Source organism: Lagopus leucura, unplaced genomic scaffold (genome assembly GCF_019238085.1).
Source record: "Lagopus leucura isolate 7727_CA_CO unplaced genomic scaffold, USGS_WTPT01 Super-Scaffold_100038, whole genome shotgun sequence".
Lineage (NCBI taxonomy): Eukaryota > Metazoa > Chordata > Aves > Galliformes > Phasianidae > Lagopus > Lagopus leucura.
The window spans coordinates 754,990-771,671 of NW_024962287.1; the positions used below are offsets into that span (position 1 = coordinate 754,990).

The window sequence follows — 16,682 nt, forward strand, 5'->3', positions numbered from 1 at the left end:
CCCTGCACTTAGAGATAATGGCAATCAACAAGACTACAACTTTTGTCCATGCAAAAAGTGAAAGCTGCTTTGTGGACACCAGCACGGTGCTGTCACAGCAGCTGCTCCGACCACTCACTAAGGACAGATGTGATTAAATTTAGAGGGTCACGATATACTGGGAAGGTCTATGGCATAAACACATAAATATTGAGACCTTTTGAGAGTATCAAAGTTCAAGTGATTTATTTTGAGCCATATTATAAACAAAAATCGAGTACTGTAAAAACAGATCACAATGCATATTCAGCCACTGGAAAGACTGATGACATCAGTTCAGATACGCAAAGCACAGACCCTGTGAGCGCAGATTTACCTCCCACGTCGCGTGCTGCAGTACTTGAGGCACAACGGGTTCGGTTCAGAGCAGATCCCAGCCTCCTTTCTGCATCTCTTCCTCTCGTGACCTCGAAGAGTTCATTTCGTCGCGCCTTTGTGACTCAGTCCCAAATCCCTTTTTAATCCAATAGTGCAAGTGACAAAACGTTCCGCTGAAGCGCTGCGCTGCGCTCGGCCCTTCTCAGCACGCGGCACAGGGCTGCCCCCCAGCCGTGGCTTGAAGGAACTCGTGCCTCGTGGCCCAGCTGACAAACAGCAGAGGCGCACAGCACAGCCCCGGGTGAGGCCGCCAGCACTGCGATACACAAACAGCATCTCTGCCCTTTCGCACGCGGGGGGAAAACAGTGACTCCAATTCCCATGCAGCTATCCCGTCCCTCCCAAGGGACTGTTTTACAGATTACTTGTGAAGATAGATCACCCTATTTATAGCATAGATTTCTTTAAAAATGAAGCTACAGATATTCAATAAAAATCTATTAAGAATTCCCTCTCCTCTTTATACAGATTCAGTAGTATTGTCAAGCAAACCAAAAAAATAAAGGTCTGCAATTCCAGCACAGTAAGAAATAAGGCCTCTTTTATATTGGCAAGAAAATTACACCATTTTTCTCTTTTGTTTTTTATCTCTGAATAAAAGACTATATTCCTTTGTTGCACTATATTTCCTTAAGACTGTAGAACTCCAGCATCCATAATGAGAAATAAGGGAGTCAGTTCTACTCGTGTTCAGCTTTGCATTCCTGGCAAGTTGAAGACATCCAGTCCATGGGCGCATCATGTAGACATCACTGCTTTCTTCAGTTTTTCTATTTCAAGCTGGAAAACAGACAGTTTGGAAAGAAAAGTCAGCGTTAGAGCCACAACAATCTGAAGTCTACACAGCTTTCACCAGTCTCAAATTGCTTTAAGTAAATGAAATCGTAACACAGAAGCACTGACAGCTCAATATTTATGGCTGCTGCTATGCTGCCAGGCTGCTTAATGAGCAGGAATTTACAACCATTAGAGATTTGCCTGCACTTCTGGTACACAGAGGCAGATCGACTCAGTCTGAACGGCACAGTAACAAAGCTGAAGGGTGAAGTCTCTCAGTGTGTCTCTGTGTAATGATGCACTGGATCAGGCTGGCTTCCTAGAACAGCCTTCATGCAGGACAGCATGCTGGTTTAACCTTTATTTCCTCAAATGGATTTAGGAGAAACAAGCAGCTCGCTTCCTCTTCACACCCAGCGCATATTCCAGGCAGCTTCAGAGATGCATTCAAGAGAACTTGCCAGAATTTCTCCTCCAGATTTGAAAGCAGCTTTAAGTCAATAAGAAGTGCTATTTCACAAAGATAATGCCCATTTTGTGTCAGACTAAAGTATTTTTCTATAACGAGCTCATCCCATTAAGTTAATAACATGATACCATAATGCAGCTTGCTTTCATCAAGAATCTGAGGCGGGTGATGCTCAGAGGGAAGTTTTTCAGATGCATTCTATTCTTTTTGGCTTTCTCTAGACGGACCATCAAGAATTTAGGAAAGCTGATGTTTTCCTATTTCTCTTTTGATGATACGTATCTTAAATTCATCCAAACTCTGTATGGTCTCTCTTGGAACACATCCCACTGTGACACATCTCCAGCACAGTGCAGAATCTAGCAGCACTCACCTGATATTCCAACACACAAACAGTTAAAGGTGATTATTTCCCAAACAAAAAGAGCTGACCTAAGAGGAACTGTGAATCTCCTGCACAGATCTACCTGCCATGTGAGGCATTCCTGCAGTTACACCCCAGCAAATCACTGCAGGAAATGTTGAGAGGGTCCTTTCAGACCTTCCTCCGCAATCAAATTCCTGAGCAAGGTATATATGCTCCTAAATCTTTTGTTCTTCCTCTGAATTGCTCACATTACCTCCAGAATACTTCGCATCAGCTTTTCTTCTTCCAAATCCTTCTTTAGTTTTTCCAGTTCTCTCCTAATAATTTATAAAGTAACAGAAAGCAAAGTTAGAGGAGGGGGAAGCACAGGCCTTGTTTCCGTTTCACAAGAGGGATTCACACAAGTCTGATGCTCCATCTTACAAACCAAACAGATACAACTGCAGACCCACTCATGCCCAGGGGTTCCAATCTGCTGCACCAGGAGCTTCCAGCAGCTCCATCCCTGACTTTGAGTCAGGATTTTCAGTGGGCTATTTCAGAAACATTCCTACAGTTACTCTGTCTGGAGAGATGAATTCAAACTAACCTGGCAACTTCTCCACGTAGAAGAGAAATTGTTTAGAGCAGAAAACTCATAGAATGCTTTGTTTCATAACTGGATTCAGATAAGAACAATCACTACATCTCTGAACAAATTAACTCATTAAGCTCCTGCACTCATCATGGACTGGTCTGTTTTGGAGGCTAACCAGCCCAGAAGTTTCACAGCCTGTTCAAAACTCTAACAGCTGGGTTAGTTACAGCACAAATCATCACTTAAACAGGTCCAGAACAAATGTCTGTGTTCTAAAACTAAAGACAGAATTACAGTTTGGCATTAAAGACACTTAGAAGACGTTAACAGATGTAACCATTTGTAGGTTGGGAAGGGAAATACTCACCCGTGTTCTTTTCTCAGTGCATCCACTAAATTCATCAGATCATGAATCTGAGCCCTGAGCTCTTCCACAGAAGCCTGTGAATTATCCGTTTCAACTTTAGGTTGGGTTTCTCCAGGAAAAAAGTTGAGGATGACAGAACTTGGTCTCTGAGATGAAGATGGAACTGATGAACTCATCACAGATGGCTGAAAAAATAAATCAGTAGCAAGCTAAGCAATGCAAACTTTCTAAACTACCTACTTACAGCGTACAGGTTGTACTGCTATGGGAGCTACAGCAGTCAGCTGTACAGACACAATTTACCATCTCTATTTAGAATTACAGAATGGCTTGGTTGGGAAGAGACCTTAAAGATCATCCAGTTCTGGACTCTGTGCTGTGATGGGTTGCATCAGCCTGACCTGGTAACACAAGCAAGAGAAACAGCAGCCAGCTGCTCGGCACGGCTCTGGCTCCATGGTGTCTCACCTTTCTCATTTCAACTGGCTTTGGTTTGGCACTTTCTTCTTCTTCCTTCTGCACCTTCAAATTTTTTTCTGGACTGTCATTTTGACTCGCCTGGAAAATCAACAATTCAGAACATTTTCAGAATAAGGAGGAAAGGAAAAAAGAAAGAAAAAGCCCACGTTTCTAAAAAAGCCATTGATACCAAGTTTGTATTGCTAGACTGCTGTGGGGTTTTTTCCTTGCTCAGAACTTTCCTTCCCCACAGTGCTCATTGATCTGCATTTAAACCCAACAAACTTTGGGCAGGGTTTGCAAGCTTCTCTGCAGCGCTCAGCAGAGCGAGTCCTTGGTGCTCTGGGCAATCTGTAGGTACTTCCACTGCACAAAGCCATTAGCAGGCAGTTAATGTTAAGCACATGGTAGCTGACATGACTGAACTATGAAACAGATCAGTATATATATATATAGTGTATGTCTTTATCTGAATACATCTGTAAAATGATGTAAGAATCAAGAACTCCACTTTGATTTCTCTCTCTAACAACCTCATGCTTTAACAGTCGACAACATTTTCAACATAACATTAAGCTAAGGCCTTATGGAGCTAAAGCCTGTGTCTTCAGTGCACCACCAGTGCTGCTGGGAGACCTGGCAGTACCCTACAGAACAGGAAGGGTCTGGAAAGAGCAACACAGCCGTGCTGTTCTTCTCAGGTACATTTGCAAACAGTTGGTAGAACTGATCCCTGCAGATCCTTGTTCGCTTCTGGAACAAATGCACCACCATCACAGAATCACAGAACGGCCTGGGTTGCAAAGGAGCACAATGCTCATCAGTTCCAACCCCCTGCTGTGTGCAGGTCGCCAACCAGCAGCCCAGGCTGCCCAGAGCCACATCCAGCCTGGCCTTGAATGCCTGCAGGGATGGGGCATCCACAACCTCCTCGGGCAAAGGATACTCACAGCACTGCCGCAGTGGAAGCGCGTGGGCAGCCTGCGGCCGGGCATCTTGGGCCGACTGGCGGTGGGATGCGACAGGTTGTCTGAGGTAGCTATTACATCATCAAAGCTTAGCAGATCTAGGGAAGGATAACAGAACAGAGGCCATCAAGAGCAGAAGGTTTTGCCACGCTCCTTTTTAACGTTATTTTTCCACGAGACAAAAACTAAACACGTAAATAATGAGTCCTTATTGCTTCAGAGATTCTCAGCACACCCAACACACGAGCTGTGTAACACGACTACGTGACTTTGGCACATCAGAGAAGTCATTCTCCCCCTTGAAAAAACTAAGGATTGATTCGTCTAGCACTTAAATTCAAGCTCTAATTAAAGTAGTGCTGCAGTAACACAGCACCATGAAACAGAGCTGGTGTGTTTGGAGAACAATGCAGTTTTTACTGTTCTCTGAGATGATGATAAAAAAACCCAATCATTTTGGGAGATGCACTCTCCAATCCTTGCAAACAGCCTGCTTTCTTATTGCCCACTAAGCATGAAAGCACAAAAGCTCCCATTTAGCAACTGAGTCAGAAATAAAAGCAACACAGTAGATCCAGAGGCTCATGTGAGTGTGTCAGCAAGACACAAACCTTTCTGTAAGGTCACGTTCTGCAAACATGGCTGTACAGTGGAGTTTCTTGTATGCAGTACTTTGCAGAAACCACGTGGCCCCAAGTCAGTGATAAAACCTGGAGTTTAGAACCTCGTTTCATACTTCATTAAGGCACACAGACCTTTCACTGATTACACTCTCCACACTTCAGCTCTCAGTAACCTCTCTTACATGAAATCTTGTTTTCCTCCCCCCACCAGTCCCCTTACAACCCTTACCAATAGAAATTCTTTACATCTGGCAGGGAGATACGACTGTGAGAAATATCTACATAAACACAGAACATTTGTAATTCTCCTAGTTAACAACTGGGCTTCTTACTGAGTCTCCACAACAGTCAGTCAATCCTTACCTGCCAACAGGCATCCATTGAGACAGGCTTTTTATTTAAGAGTGGATGTAAGACATGATTTTACAGCACAAATTCAGCAAGCTTGTTCTAGGGCCTCTCAATGCTTAACTAATATGTCACACAGCATTACTATGTGCAGCAGAGGTGCTTCCAAGTGTTGCTGGGTTTTCTGTTTTGTTTTGCAACCTCTTGTTTTCACGTGGCATCCCAATCTATCTAGCAGAAGCTACAACAGCCCTATTTTCTCAACTGTTCTCAAGCTTTAGCAAGAGGTCAAACAAGAAAAAGGCCATAAGAATACTGGGCTGGACCACTCGGGCCACTTTGGTGTTCAGCTGACATGAAATCATTGATTAATACAAAGTTCTACTTGCATTATCAAAGCTAATTTATAGCTGTAGGAATCTAAGCCTTTGAATGAGTGGCTTAACTGATTGTAACATCTACTACTGTGTCTCATTATCTTTTAAGTCCTTAAAACATTCCCATCTTCCAGATATATCTGGACTTCCCACTTCATCATCCACTGCCTTCTGAATGGAAGCATTTGTAGCAGTACCAGCTGCCAGCCCGCTGTGCTGCCAGTCAGTTCTACTGCAGAGAACGTGAAGGTGGTGGTGGGTGACCTAATTACCCATGGTCACCATGCCTGCAATTTTTAGAAAAGCAGGGAAGAACAACAAAGTAGGAAGAAACAGAGGAGTGATGATGCAAGGGGCTGATGGAGCAGGGGGGGAGGGAGAACTGACTCTTAAGGCACTTCTCTTGCTCACAGTCCGTGCCAATAAAGCACTCTGCTTGTTAGAAATCGAGCAAAAATTACCTAGCAGCACATCCTACTGATTTCACTCAAACTTCAGTAAGCTTAACGTGGAGCAGGACTTGTTTGGGTTAGGTGTTCTATGAAAAGGTAACAGGAAGAGAGGAAAAAATATATATACACACACACACATTTTCCTCCCATTTCAATCATTTGTAAATGATCTTCTGTAGTAATAATCCATTTGGCAGTAAGAATGTAACATGGAATTACTACGACGTCTGCAAGAGCAGCCCTGTCTCCGTGAGCAAAGTATCAGTAACAAACTTATGCAGAATGTTGTGTTTCCAGAAGAAAAAACCACCACAGCAATTCACACAGATGCAATTTGAGGCTGCAGCAGGGTAGGATTTAAAACAGCCAAAGGGATGAAACAGAACCCAGGGGTCTCCTCCTCCTTCAGCAGCTTCTTCCACTAGAAGCTGGTGTGCTGGGCAGCTGCTCACCACTAAAACCCACCAGCACACTGCGGCCAGAGGAGCTGCACATGGGTGAGTGTGTGGCTGTGTTCTTTCTAATTGCTTTTTATTAGTACTTAACTTTTCCAGGTGTGTTGGGACACATCTTGACTTTGCTGAAACCAATAGGGATACTGGTGAAACACACCACAATTTCATAATTTATGCCCCCACTTCAGTGGATGCAGTGATTTATCAATCAGTAGAAATACTTTCGTACAGCCTGTGTGCAATCACTGCAGGGAATTCCAGCACAGTGACAAAAGATGACACACCACATCTGGAAATAACTGCAATCCAGGAGTTGTTTTAAGGCTGAGAGAGGACACCTTTCCCACAGGAAAGATAAGTGAACCTTTAACAGTTACGTAGGGCACACTGTTAGAAGCATCTCTTCTGCAGGCTCAACCTGGGTCCCTACTCTGTAGAACTGCCAGGAACTGGAAGAGATGCAGTTAGGTGAGAGGCTGTGATACAATTTGTGAAAGCTTTAATGTATTCCCATCAGCTTGATTAAAAAGCCTTCCCAAAAGGAAGCAAAGCCAAAGGGGTTCATACAGCCCATCATGCTGGGATGCAAAACCCACACTGCAACTGAGATGTATCTGATCTTTCAGAAGACCTGACATTAATCTACAGAGCGGAAAAATGTGACAGCCCCGACTCCAGTCACTCACATTGCATTGACTGCAGCCCTGGAATTCAGGGGACAGAGGTACATTTTATCATATTTAAATTTGCAGCTGAGCAGTAATGAGGTATTGCTATAAGTGAGCATCCCAATACGTAACTTCTGTCACAGCTACCCTGCAAGACTCACAATAATAAATAGCCAACACTAGAGAATTCAGTGCCCAAACACTGCACAGTTATTTGTGTGTATGTATGTGAAGGTAAATGCCATTCAATCTACACAGCCCTAAGTGCTACAAATATTGCATACATTTCACTGCAGATCCTACACCCAGCTTACCAGCAGCTGGACTAAGGAGAGGTCATTTGTCTTTATCTTTCCTGTACGAGCTCCTAACCAAAGAGCAGCCTTAACTTCTCATTGTACAGCTAAGGAAAAGAAGCATTCAAATAAACAAAAAAAAAAAAAGCATTTTAAATTGAAACCCAAATAACTGCAACTGAAAATTATGCTTATGAAGTTAAGAAGAGGCTACGTGCATGGCATCAAGCATTTGGATTTCCTTATAGATTGTTATCTTACCAAAATGGAGGAGGGTAGGGTAAGATCCTGACACGTAAGAAGGGAAACATGGCAAACAGGATAGGAAACAAAATCTGGAAAGAAAAGTCAAGGAGAGGAATGTCTAGAAAAAGATTCCCAACAAAAAAATTATTTTACAAAGCAGGAAAAAAGAAACATTTCTAGAAGAAACAGAACCGCTTTAAACGTTCAGCAAAGTGCATTACAGCTTTGGTGGTACTTAATTCCAACCCAACACAGAAACGCTTATGCAACTCTTCAAACCAAGCTTCAGGAGAAGGAATTCCAACACAACCAATGTTTCTGAATGCTTCTGCCTGTCCTTCCTTATCTGATGGCTGGGGGCCTGATTTTTTGCCTGCAGTTTTTTGGTTTTTTTTCTCCACCCCCCTGTATATACACAGCATTCACAGCTCCACCTTCAGCTCAATTAAAGGTAAATTGGAAGTGACTGAACTTTCCACACTTAAGGGTCAAACCAATTTGCTGAACCTCATAATTAAATAAATTGGTTTACAAGAAATTCATCACTTCCAAAAAAAAAAAAAATAATAATAATAGTGCTGGTAATGTCAGCACCTGCAAGAACATCCAGAAGTGCCCACCCCAGACATACGGTTTGGTTTTCTCAGTATTTTAATTAGCTTAAGATTTTTAGTTCTTGTAAGATTAAACAATATGAAAGGGCCTGGTGTCCTCAGAGCATCCTATAGCAGCAGCTGCTGCACTGGGTGTGCACACAGCAGCACGCACACAGAGCATGAGGTGCTTCACGTTCTGCTAGCTTAAGCTTGGATTCTTTGTTAAAAAACATAGGAAAACAACACCAGGAGGTGCAGATAATTCTAAACAGGGGCACTTGGACACAACAGAGGACTCTTCTCAAATAGCAGCTTCTTGCTTTGCCAATGCTGCAGCACCTTTGGCTTCGAACGCCTCCAGCCTGCAGCCCTGTTAGCTGCTGTGGGTCAGTCATGGTAAAGCCTTTAACATCCCCTCCAGTAATCCACACAGTGATCAACCTGTTGTGATTTAGACATCTCAGATTGTTAGGAGCAAGAGCCAATCCATATCAAGCTGCAAATTCCAGAGCACGTCCTGGCAGCCAGTGGATGCTTTGTTTTTATTTTTCCCATCAATTTGGATACCAAAATCTAAAATTTCTACTTGAGCCTGTAAAAATCTTACATCAGCAAATAGGAACAAATAGGAACGAATAGTTGTGTGTTCTGTTTTGTTTTCATAGCTGTCTGAAATGAGCTTTCATGCATAGCCTGTTCTGGTGGTTGGCGGCCCTGCACATAGCAGGGGGTTGAAACTGGATGGTCACTGTGGTCCTTTTCAACCCCAGCCATCCTAGGATTCTATGATATACACATACCTAGTCTGACAGCTGCTGACTTGCCATTCTGGTTATTAAAGATATCAGGATTGTTACACCTGAGGAAAAGAAAATCATAACCCACAGGAGCTGCCAACTTAACCACAAAATGCAAAAGTTAATGGCACTACTGGAAATAGGCAAGTTAGATAGAAATGCAAAAGTTACCTGAAATGCAAGAGCAGAACGAACAAAATGCAAGATAAAAGTGATAGCAAAAAAACCATGCTTTCCAATTGGAAGAATAAGCTGATACCTGTGTTCTTCCCTCCCTATCATAGCTGTAACAGAGCTTATGCCTCCAAATACCCTATGAAACCTGTTCCTTGCTTTCTAACTCTTAACATGAGCTGCCTGCACTACTCTAGAAATACACATTTTCAACAGAAGGGGCATAATTGCACTCTGAGCCATTTTGAATAAATCCAAGACCTAATTCTAAGGCTGTAAAACACCACAGTCCAAGCAGGAAGACCCAGAAAAACTTTTTATTGCTTTCTTACCTGATTCTCGAGAGCTCTTTACCACAAGTGAATCTACCTCTACTGATTTTGGTCTCGCTGGTAACTGTTCAGAGTCCAACTTTGGCTTTGCTACTGGCTCGATTTCAGATTTTGGTCGAAGATGAACAACTTCTCCATTAGATCTGTAAATAGAAAAGTGACAACAGCTAGACATGACATTCAATAGTTTATAACATGCCAAGAATAAGAATTAAATATATATATGTCAGATTTCACCAGTTTTTAAATCCTTTGCTTAAAATAAAGTCTTACAGAAAGCAATTCTACTATGATAAAAGCCAGTTCATGATCTGTTCCAGCTCTCGTAGAGTTGTCAGACATGCACAATCCCCTTGAAAATTATTGAAAACTTTTAGTGTGTTTACTACAGGGCCTATTTTTGCACTTAAACCTAAAATATCACACCTCAGTGCTACAGGAAACAAGCAAGCTGAATAACACCTTCAGTAATCTCTCTTGAAATATTCAGATTCAAACACTCAGATTCCCTCACACCAAAATTCTCCTTCAAAGAAGAAAGCTGCCAAGAAGTTCTTTCCTTCTGCATACAGGACCTGTGTCCTGCACATGTGGCTCTTCTACCATGCATCCTTTGGACGCCTAGCCAAGGAATTAAAGAAAGAAGAGGTGATCCTCCCCCTTTGCAGGTCTTGCCACCATTTATGCCATGCTATAAAAGCAAAGGACACAAACGGACTAGATGCCAACCTCAGCATCTCCCTTTCTTTAACACTTGTTCCAGACTATTTTTTATTTGGAAATTACATTGCAGCAGAAAAAGCAATACCACATTCACCTCCCTGAAGCAACGTCAAGTTTCAGACGTTTAACATACTCAACAATCCCTAAAAAGTGATGTTGGCAATTATTAGAGGACTACAGTTTACTACAACTGTTTTAAATGCATACAGACTCCTTTTTCCATCCTTAATCAGTATGGGTAGAGACGACAAAATTTCCACTTGGGAAACATCCCAAGATGTCAAGTGACAACGTACCTGCACTGGTAGGTAAGAACCTGGCTACAACTTGGCTGGAGGCAGAAAGGGGGGAACTGCAGCAGGGGGTGGGGATGGAGAAGGACAGTATTGATGCACAGTTCTTGGAGCTCTGTGAATTATCGTTTCAAACTCAGGAGAAAGAAAATTCAGAGAACTGGAGCTAAGAGTGAGCAATTGCTTGCTGTTACGTCCCCTGGGTAACTAACTGCCCAGTGACTCAAGTGACAATACTCAAGACAAACCTCAGAACAACCCGAGAACAACCTGCAGGCTCCATACTAACAGCTTTCTTCCCCATGGAGAACTCTGAGCACCTTCTGCACAGCATGGGGCTGACCTCTTTTTCTTCTGCTTTATTCTGAAGTGCTGAAACATTGCGCTTTTGGCTCTAATCATTTTTTCCCAACACAATAACATTTTTCTTAACATCCAGTAATTATTTTATACTGCATTACTGCTATAATCACAACTTCTTCATCCTGTGGCACACTGCCATATAAAATATATTACACACAAATAAAGTTATACTGACTTGGATACAGATGATGGCAGAACAGGCTTTTCTGGACGTTTTAGTTGCAGAATCCCCGCTCTCAGTAAGCTGTTAGACTTGCTTGGAGGAATGGGTTTCTTGGGTGGTACTTGAGGAGCATGTGGCTTCAAAGGCTTCTGATCCAAAGCTCCTTTTTCATCTGACAAATTAAGTCACCAAAACATCAAAAATTGTATTGTCTAGGATTCCTTCAATGCTAATCACTCACAAAGCAACTGCTGTCAGAAACAATCCCAGGTTCAGGTAGTAGTGAAAAAACAGATATGCAAGTGTCTGAAGTGATACCTTATCATGGAATGATAGGATCAGGTTGGAAAGCCCCTAAAAGATGATGGAGTCCAACCGCAGCCCAACCATCCCAGCCCAACTCTACCAGCCCTCCGCTAAATCATGGCCCTGAGCACCACATCCAAACGGTTTGAAACACAGCCAGGGATGGGGACTCCACCACCTCCCTGGGCAGCCCATGGCAGTGCTTAGCAGCCCTTTCTGTACACAAGTGTTTCCTGACATCCAACCTCAACCTCCCCTGGCACCACTTGAGGCCATTTCCCCTCGCCCTGTCACCAGTGAGACACACAAAACTCATGAGAGTCATGGAAAAATGAAGACTATTCAACTGACACGATCCCTACACACAGGCTGAGGGATACTTTCTGCTCTCCGTGCAAAGCTCAGTCAGGCATGCACCTGGCATTGGCAGTTTGAAAAACTCCCAGTAGGTCACAGTGAAAGATTACAGTACTTTAAAGGTGAGCCTGTACATCAGTAAATACATTACATCCAAAAGCCCTGAGGTAGCAGGGCAATGCACGCCTTTGCCACGTGGTGGTGCTCCCTGCCCTACCTACAACACGCTGTTCATGGGGTAACTCCTGCCCTCCCGAGCTTCCTACAAGATCCAAATTCTTAACGCTCAGTGGCAGCTGGTGTTGGTGATCACCCACCTCTATTTCACCTACAGTTTAGCTAAGGAAAAATTTAACAATTATGCTTATGGATAAGAACATGTGAGTTCATGAATAGGGCAGAGAAATGCCATCACCAAATTGTATTCCTGACTTCTCATCCACAGAATCCCAGCATGGCCTGGGTTGCAAAGGCCCACAGCGCTCCTCCAGTCCCAACCCCTGCTGTGTGCAGGTCGCCAACCAGCAGCCCAGGCTGCCCAGAGCCACATCCAGCCTGGCCTTGAATGCCTGCAGGGATGGGGCATCCACAGCCTCTCTGGGCAGCTGTTCAGCACCTCACCGCTCTCAGAGCAAAGAACTTCCCCATGGAAGGTCAGGATGACTAATCAGTGGTACGTATAACGAAGCAGGTAGGATTGACATTTATAGAGCAGAACTGTCTGATTTCTGGACTCGTGAGCGACCTCGACCTTTTGAATTAATGTCCCCCACATAACTGTGGGCAGTTCTTATGTTCAGGTTATGGATGGGAGTCGCTGAAGGGGAAGATGATGGATGACAACATCCTTTGCCCAAGGAGGCTGTGGATGCCCCATCCCTGCAGGCATTCAAGGCCAGGCTGGATGTGGCTCTGGGCAGCCTGGGCTGCTGGTTGGCGACCTGCACACAGCAGGGGTTGGGACTGGAGGAGCGCTGTGGGCCTTTGCAACCCAGGCCGTGCTGGGATTCAATGATCTTGCAGGGAGCTATGCAATAACAAGGAGGACACATTTAATAAAGCAAGTTTCTTCCTCTGATCACTCAAAAGGCAATTCGATAGCATCACAAACATGGCTACACCATGAGATGGTATTAAGATCAAATTAGACTGTATTGTTAGCTGGAAGCTGCACAATTCCAAACAACGCCTGTTGCATGGTGCAGCTAAACTAAAGAAGTTTAACACCTACCAAAAAAACTTCTCTCACCTTTTTCTTCAGACCTCAAAGGGAATTTCTTCTCTCCAGTGGGCAATTCAGGCTTGGGTGCTGCACATAAAACCAAAGCAAAGGCATTTCTCAAAGAGCTTTAATTACCTTAGTCACTAACTAAAAATACAACATACATGAATTTGTGTTTATATTCTTTCTCCTTTGCAAGGAGGATAATACCATGTATAACACTCATTTAGTCTTACTCAACTGTAGGCTCCTATTACACTGTTTCCCAAGTAGGCTCCATCATAATTTGGAAAAATATACAGCAGCAATACATAGCAGCAATAAAATATGTAAGGCATAAAGTAACCTCAAAGTGTAACTAGGGCAGCTTCAGCACTGGGAAATACAAAGCTACTTCTGAATTCTCTTCTGAAGTCATGTACAGTTTTTGCATTTTACTACTTCCTCTAGTACTACTTTTACACAGGCATCTACCAGCATGCACATCATACAGACCTGGAGTTTTCACTGGAGGTGGAGGTTTCTTTGGCTTCTGTAAAAGAAGTAAATAAAACAGATATTCTCTATCAGTGACAGACACATTTGCTTTTTGTTTTGCATAATCTAACATCTAGCTTATTTATGAGCTCATTTCAAAGCACTTCACAAAGGAGGCAATCAATGTGCAGACAGGAAACAAAGAGAGAACTTGAGTATTCATCTGATATCTCCCAGCCAACAAGTTACCAGAACAGGAACAAAACACAAGGTTTCTTCGAGTCTTAGAGCTGCACTTCAGCTGCAGAATAGATTTAAATATCAAGGTGCCACACTTGATATTTCACACTGAATATTACCCAATTTTACAGGGCTGCCACTCTTCACTTTCCTTCAACTGACAAAAACCATAGAATCACAGAATTACCAAGGTTGGAAAAGGCCTCCAAGATCATCCAAGTGCAACTGTCCACCTCCCTCAATATTTCCCACCAAACCACGTACCTCAGTACAACATCTGAGCATTCTGTGAACAGCTCTGGGGGTGGTGACTGCACCACCTCCCTGGGCAGCCCATTCCAGCCCCTCACCACTACCTCATAGAAGCACTATTTCCTAACCTGACCCGCTGAGTGAAATCTAGCCATGTGCTGTCAATGTCTCAAGTCCCAGACCCAACAGCACTCATTTCCAGTGTTCTGAAGCCCTTTTCAGCTGACACACAGACGTGGACATTTAGATGGTCTCATATGGAGCCAAATTCACCCTATCCTGCATGGGTGTACATGAGTCTTTCAGCTCTTTGCAAGCACACTTACAAGACTACAGATGAAAGAGAACAGACTGCTCATCTCCCTTCAGACCTGTTAGTTTAATTCAGCCATTGGCTACACGTGTCAGCACAGTATCAGCACTGTACCTTTCTCTATGTGAGATCTATATGAGCATCTTTCTATTAAATATTTAAGACAAGTTGAACCTTTAGATCTTTCTTCTTCGATAATCTTCTTCAGTTAAAAACTGAACATTTGTATCAGTATTTTCAAGAGCACAATGTGCTGTGGAGTCTCATAACCCTTGCTGATACGTCTTTGTTTTACTAAATGAAAGACACAGGAACTTACAGGGAAGTCTTTATCAAATTCTTGTATTTGAACAGCAAAATTATCAGGGAAGACTCCTTCTTTACCATTGAGTTCTCCTCTCCACCAGCCTGGCTCTCCAGTGTCCTAAAACAAACAGCAGATTATTTCAATTAATATTTCCTTTTTTTAGAATGCTATGCTACCTCAGCCAGGGGAAACAGCTCAGATCTGACTACATTTGGCCACTTGGTTTTCTAAACACTGGTACTGTAACTTCATTCAAGGGAAGACAAGATCAGCAAGTGGAAGAAGAGAACAAAACCAGCTACGATCCAACGCACAGCAGTCAATGTTCTCATCTTCCTTGACTGGAAACTTGTTCAGTAAATACTCTGTGAGGTTGGAACTGCACACAGTTCTACTAAATAAAAGAAATTCTGATGTGAATGATCAGGCTTATTGGTCTGAAAGGCAGAAAGTAAGCAAAGCTGCCCTTCTGAGGAAAAAATAGGCAAGTTAAGATAGAAGAAAAACAATAACAAAAAAAAAGAACTGTAGCATGGAAATCCACTGTATGATCTTAGTGGATGGAGGCTTTGGTTGGTCCCTAACAGAACAATGTGCATTAATACATAAAGCTACTCAAATATTTTACCAAGCCCAACAATACTCCCCTGTCACACACTTTACACAACATACTTTACTTCAGTATAAAACTTACAAAAGCAGTAAGTGGTTACAGGAAACTGAACATCTTACCTTACTGATAATTTGAATAATCTCTCCTTCTTTAAAACTCAGTTCATCATTTACACCTTCATGGGGAAATATTGTCCTGCAATACTCCTTGGCTGAAACAAAGCAGCACATCATGACATCGCATAGCATGGGGACCAAAGTCCTAAAGCTCACTCTGCTGTTTGAAAGCAGAGCTCAATATTCATACTGTAATCACTCTTCTACAGCAGCCATCCAGCACTACTCTATTCACTCTGTCATTCAAGACAGGAGGAAAACAAGATCATAGCAGAATGTAAGGGAGGTAGGTCTTCACTGCCAGGTAAAGCCCTTTTTATCCACAACAGACTACTCAAAGTTGTAACATCATAGACTATGCAATACATTCTGTCTTCACTGGTTTATATATATATATATATATATATATATATATATATATATATATATACACACATATACACACACCCAACTCTGCTGCTTCAAACAAAAACATTGTTCTGCTGTAGTACCTATGAGCAGCATATACACAGCCTGTAATCCCTTATAACCTCAAAATTATCATAAATTCAACATCTGCAAGCCTAATTAAATACATTCCATTGCCTTATAGTCAGCCCAATTGCAGATATTTCAGATACCCCAGCAGTGCATTTGCTGAAGCTCTGCAGTCAAAACAAGGGATTGCTTGGCTGTAACCACCAGAAACCAGAGCTCGTCTGAACAACCAGCTCTGACAGTCACAGCCCCTCTGGCATTAGGAGGAAGAATGACTCCTTTCTTCCCATTTGATACACTACAATAATGCACCCACCTAAAGTAGAGAAAACTATTTCAGTTCAAACAGACAGAAGATTTGTTTTCCTTTCCTATGCTAGAATAAAAATAACACAAGGAAGCCAAAATATAGTAACGTAGAAGTTTGAATTGCGAAGCACTTTTTGCATTACATTTCATTATTACAAACTAATGAATCTGAACTTTGGACTCCCTCTTAATTATGAATACTGACTAAATTTTCTCCTTTCCAATGACTGAGGATTAAGTGTACAGCAGCAGGAATCCCAGATGTTGGACTCAAACACAGTGGGGATGGGGGGGGACAAACAGTGATTCCTATCATATTTTTTAAACAAAATGCTTTTTCACATATTTGCCTCAGAGGCTACAACAGGCTTCCCAGAAATAGCAGA

At 42.7% G+C, this 16,682-nt stretch overlaps 1 protein-coding gene across 2 annotated transcripts in view; it reads right to left on the bottom strand.

The window, feature by feature from the left end:
* Positions 1–197: 197 nt before the first annotated feature.
* LOC122186655 (CD2 associated protein) overlaps positions 198–16,682 on the bottom strand; it is a 63,431-nt gene continuing 46,946 nt past the window's right edge. The window contains exons 8-18 of one of the 2 annotated variants that reach the window (XM_042883487.1): positions 15,514–15,605; positions 14,794–14,898; positions 13,688–13,724; positions 13,220–13,279; positions 11,320–11,479; positions 9,766–9,908; positions 4,384–4,499; positions 3,443–3,532; positions 2,975–3,159; positions 2,284–2,347; positions 198–1,197 (exon numbers count right to left, since the gene is read on the bottom strand). In XM_042883487.1, the coding sequence (XP_042739421.1) occupies positions 1,156–1,197; positions 2,284–2,347; positions 2,975–3,159; positions 3,443–3,532; positions 4,384–4,499; positions 9,766–9,908; positions 11,320–11,479; positions 13,220–13,279; positions 13,688–13,724; positions 14,794–14,898; positions 15,514–15,605 (1,094 nt within the window). In that variant the 3' untranslated portion in view covers positions 198–1,155. The remainder of the gene's footprint in view (positions 1,198–2,283; positions 2,348–2,974; positions 3,160–3,442; positions 3,533–4,383; positions 4,500–9,765; positions 9,909–11,319; positions 11,480–13,219; positions 13,280–13,687; positions 13,725–14,793; positions 14,899–15,513; positions 15,606–16,682) is intronic. The other variant, XM_042883488.1, reaches the window with a different exon arrangement.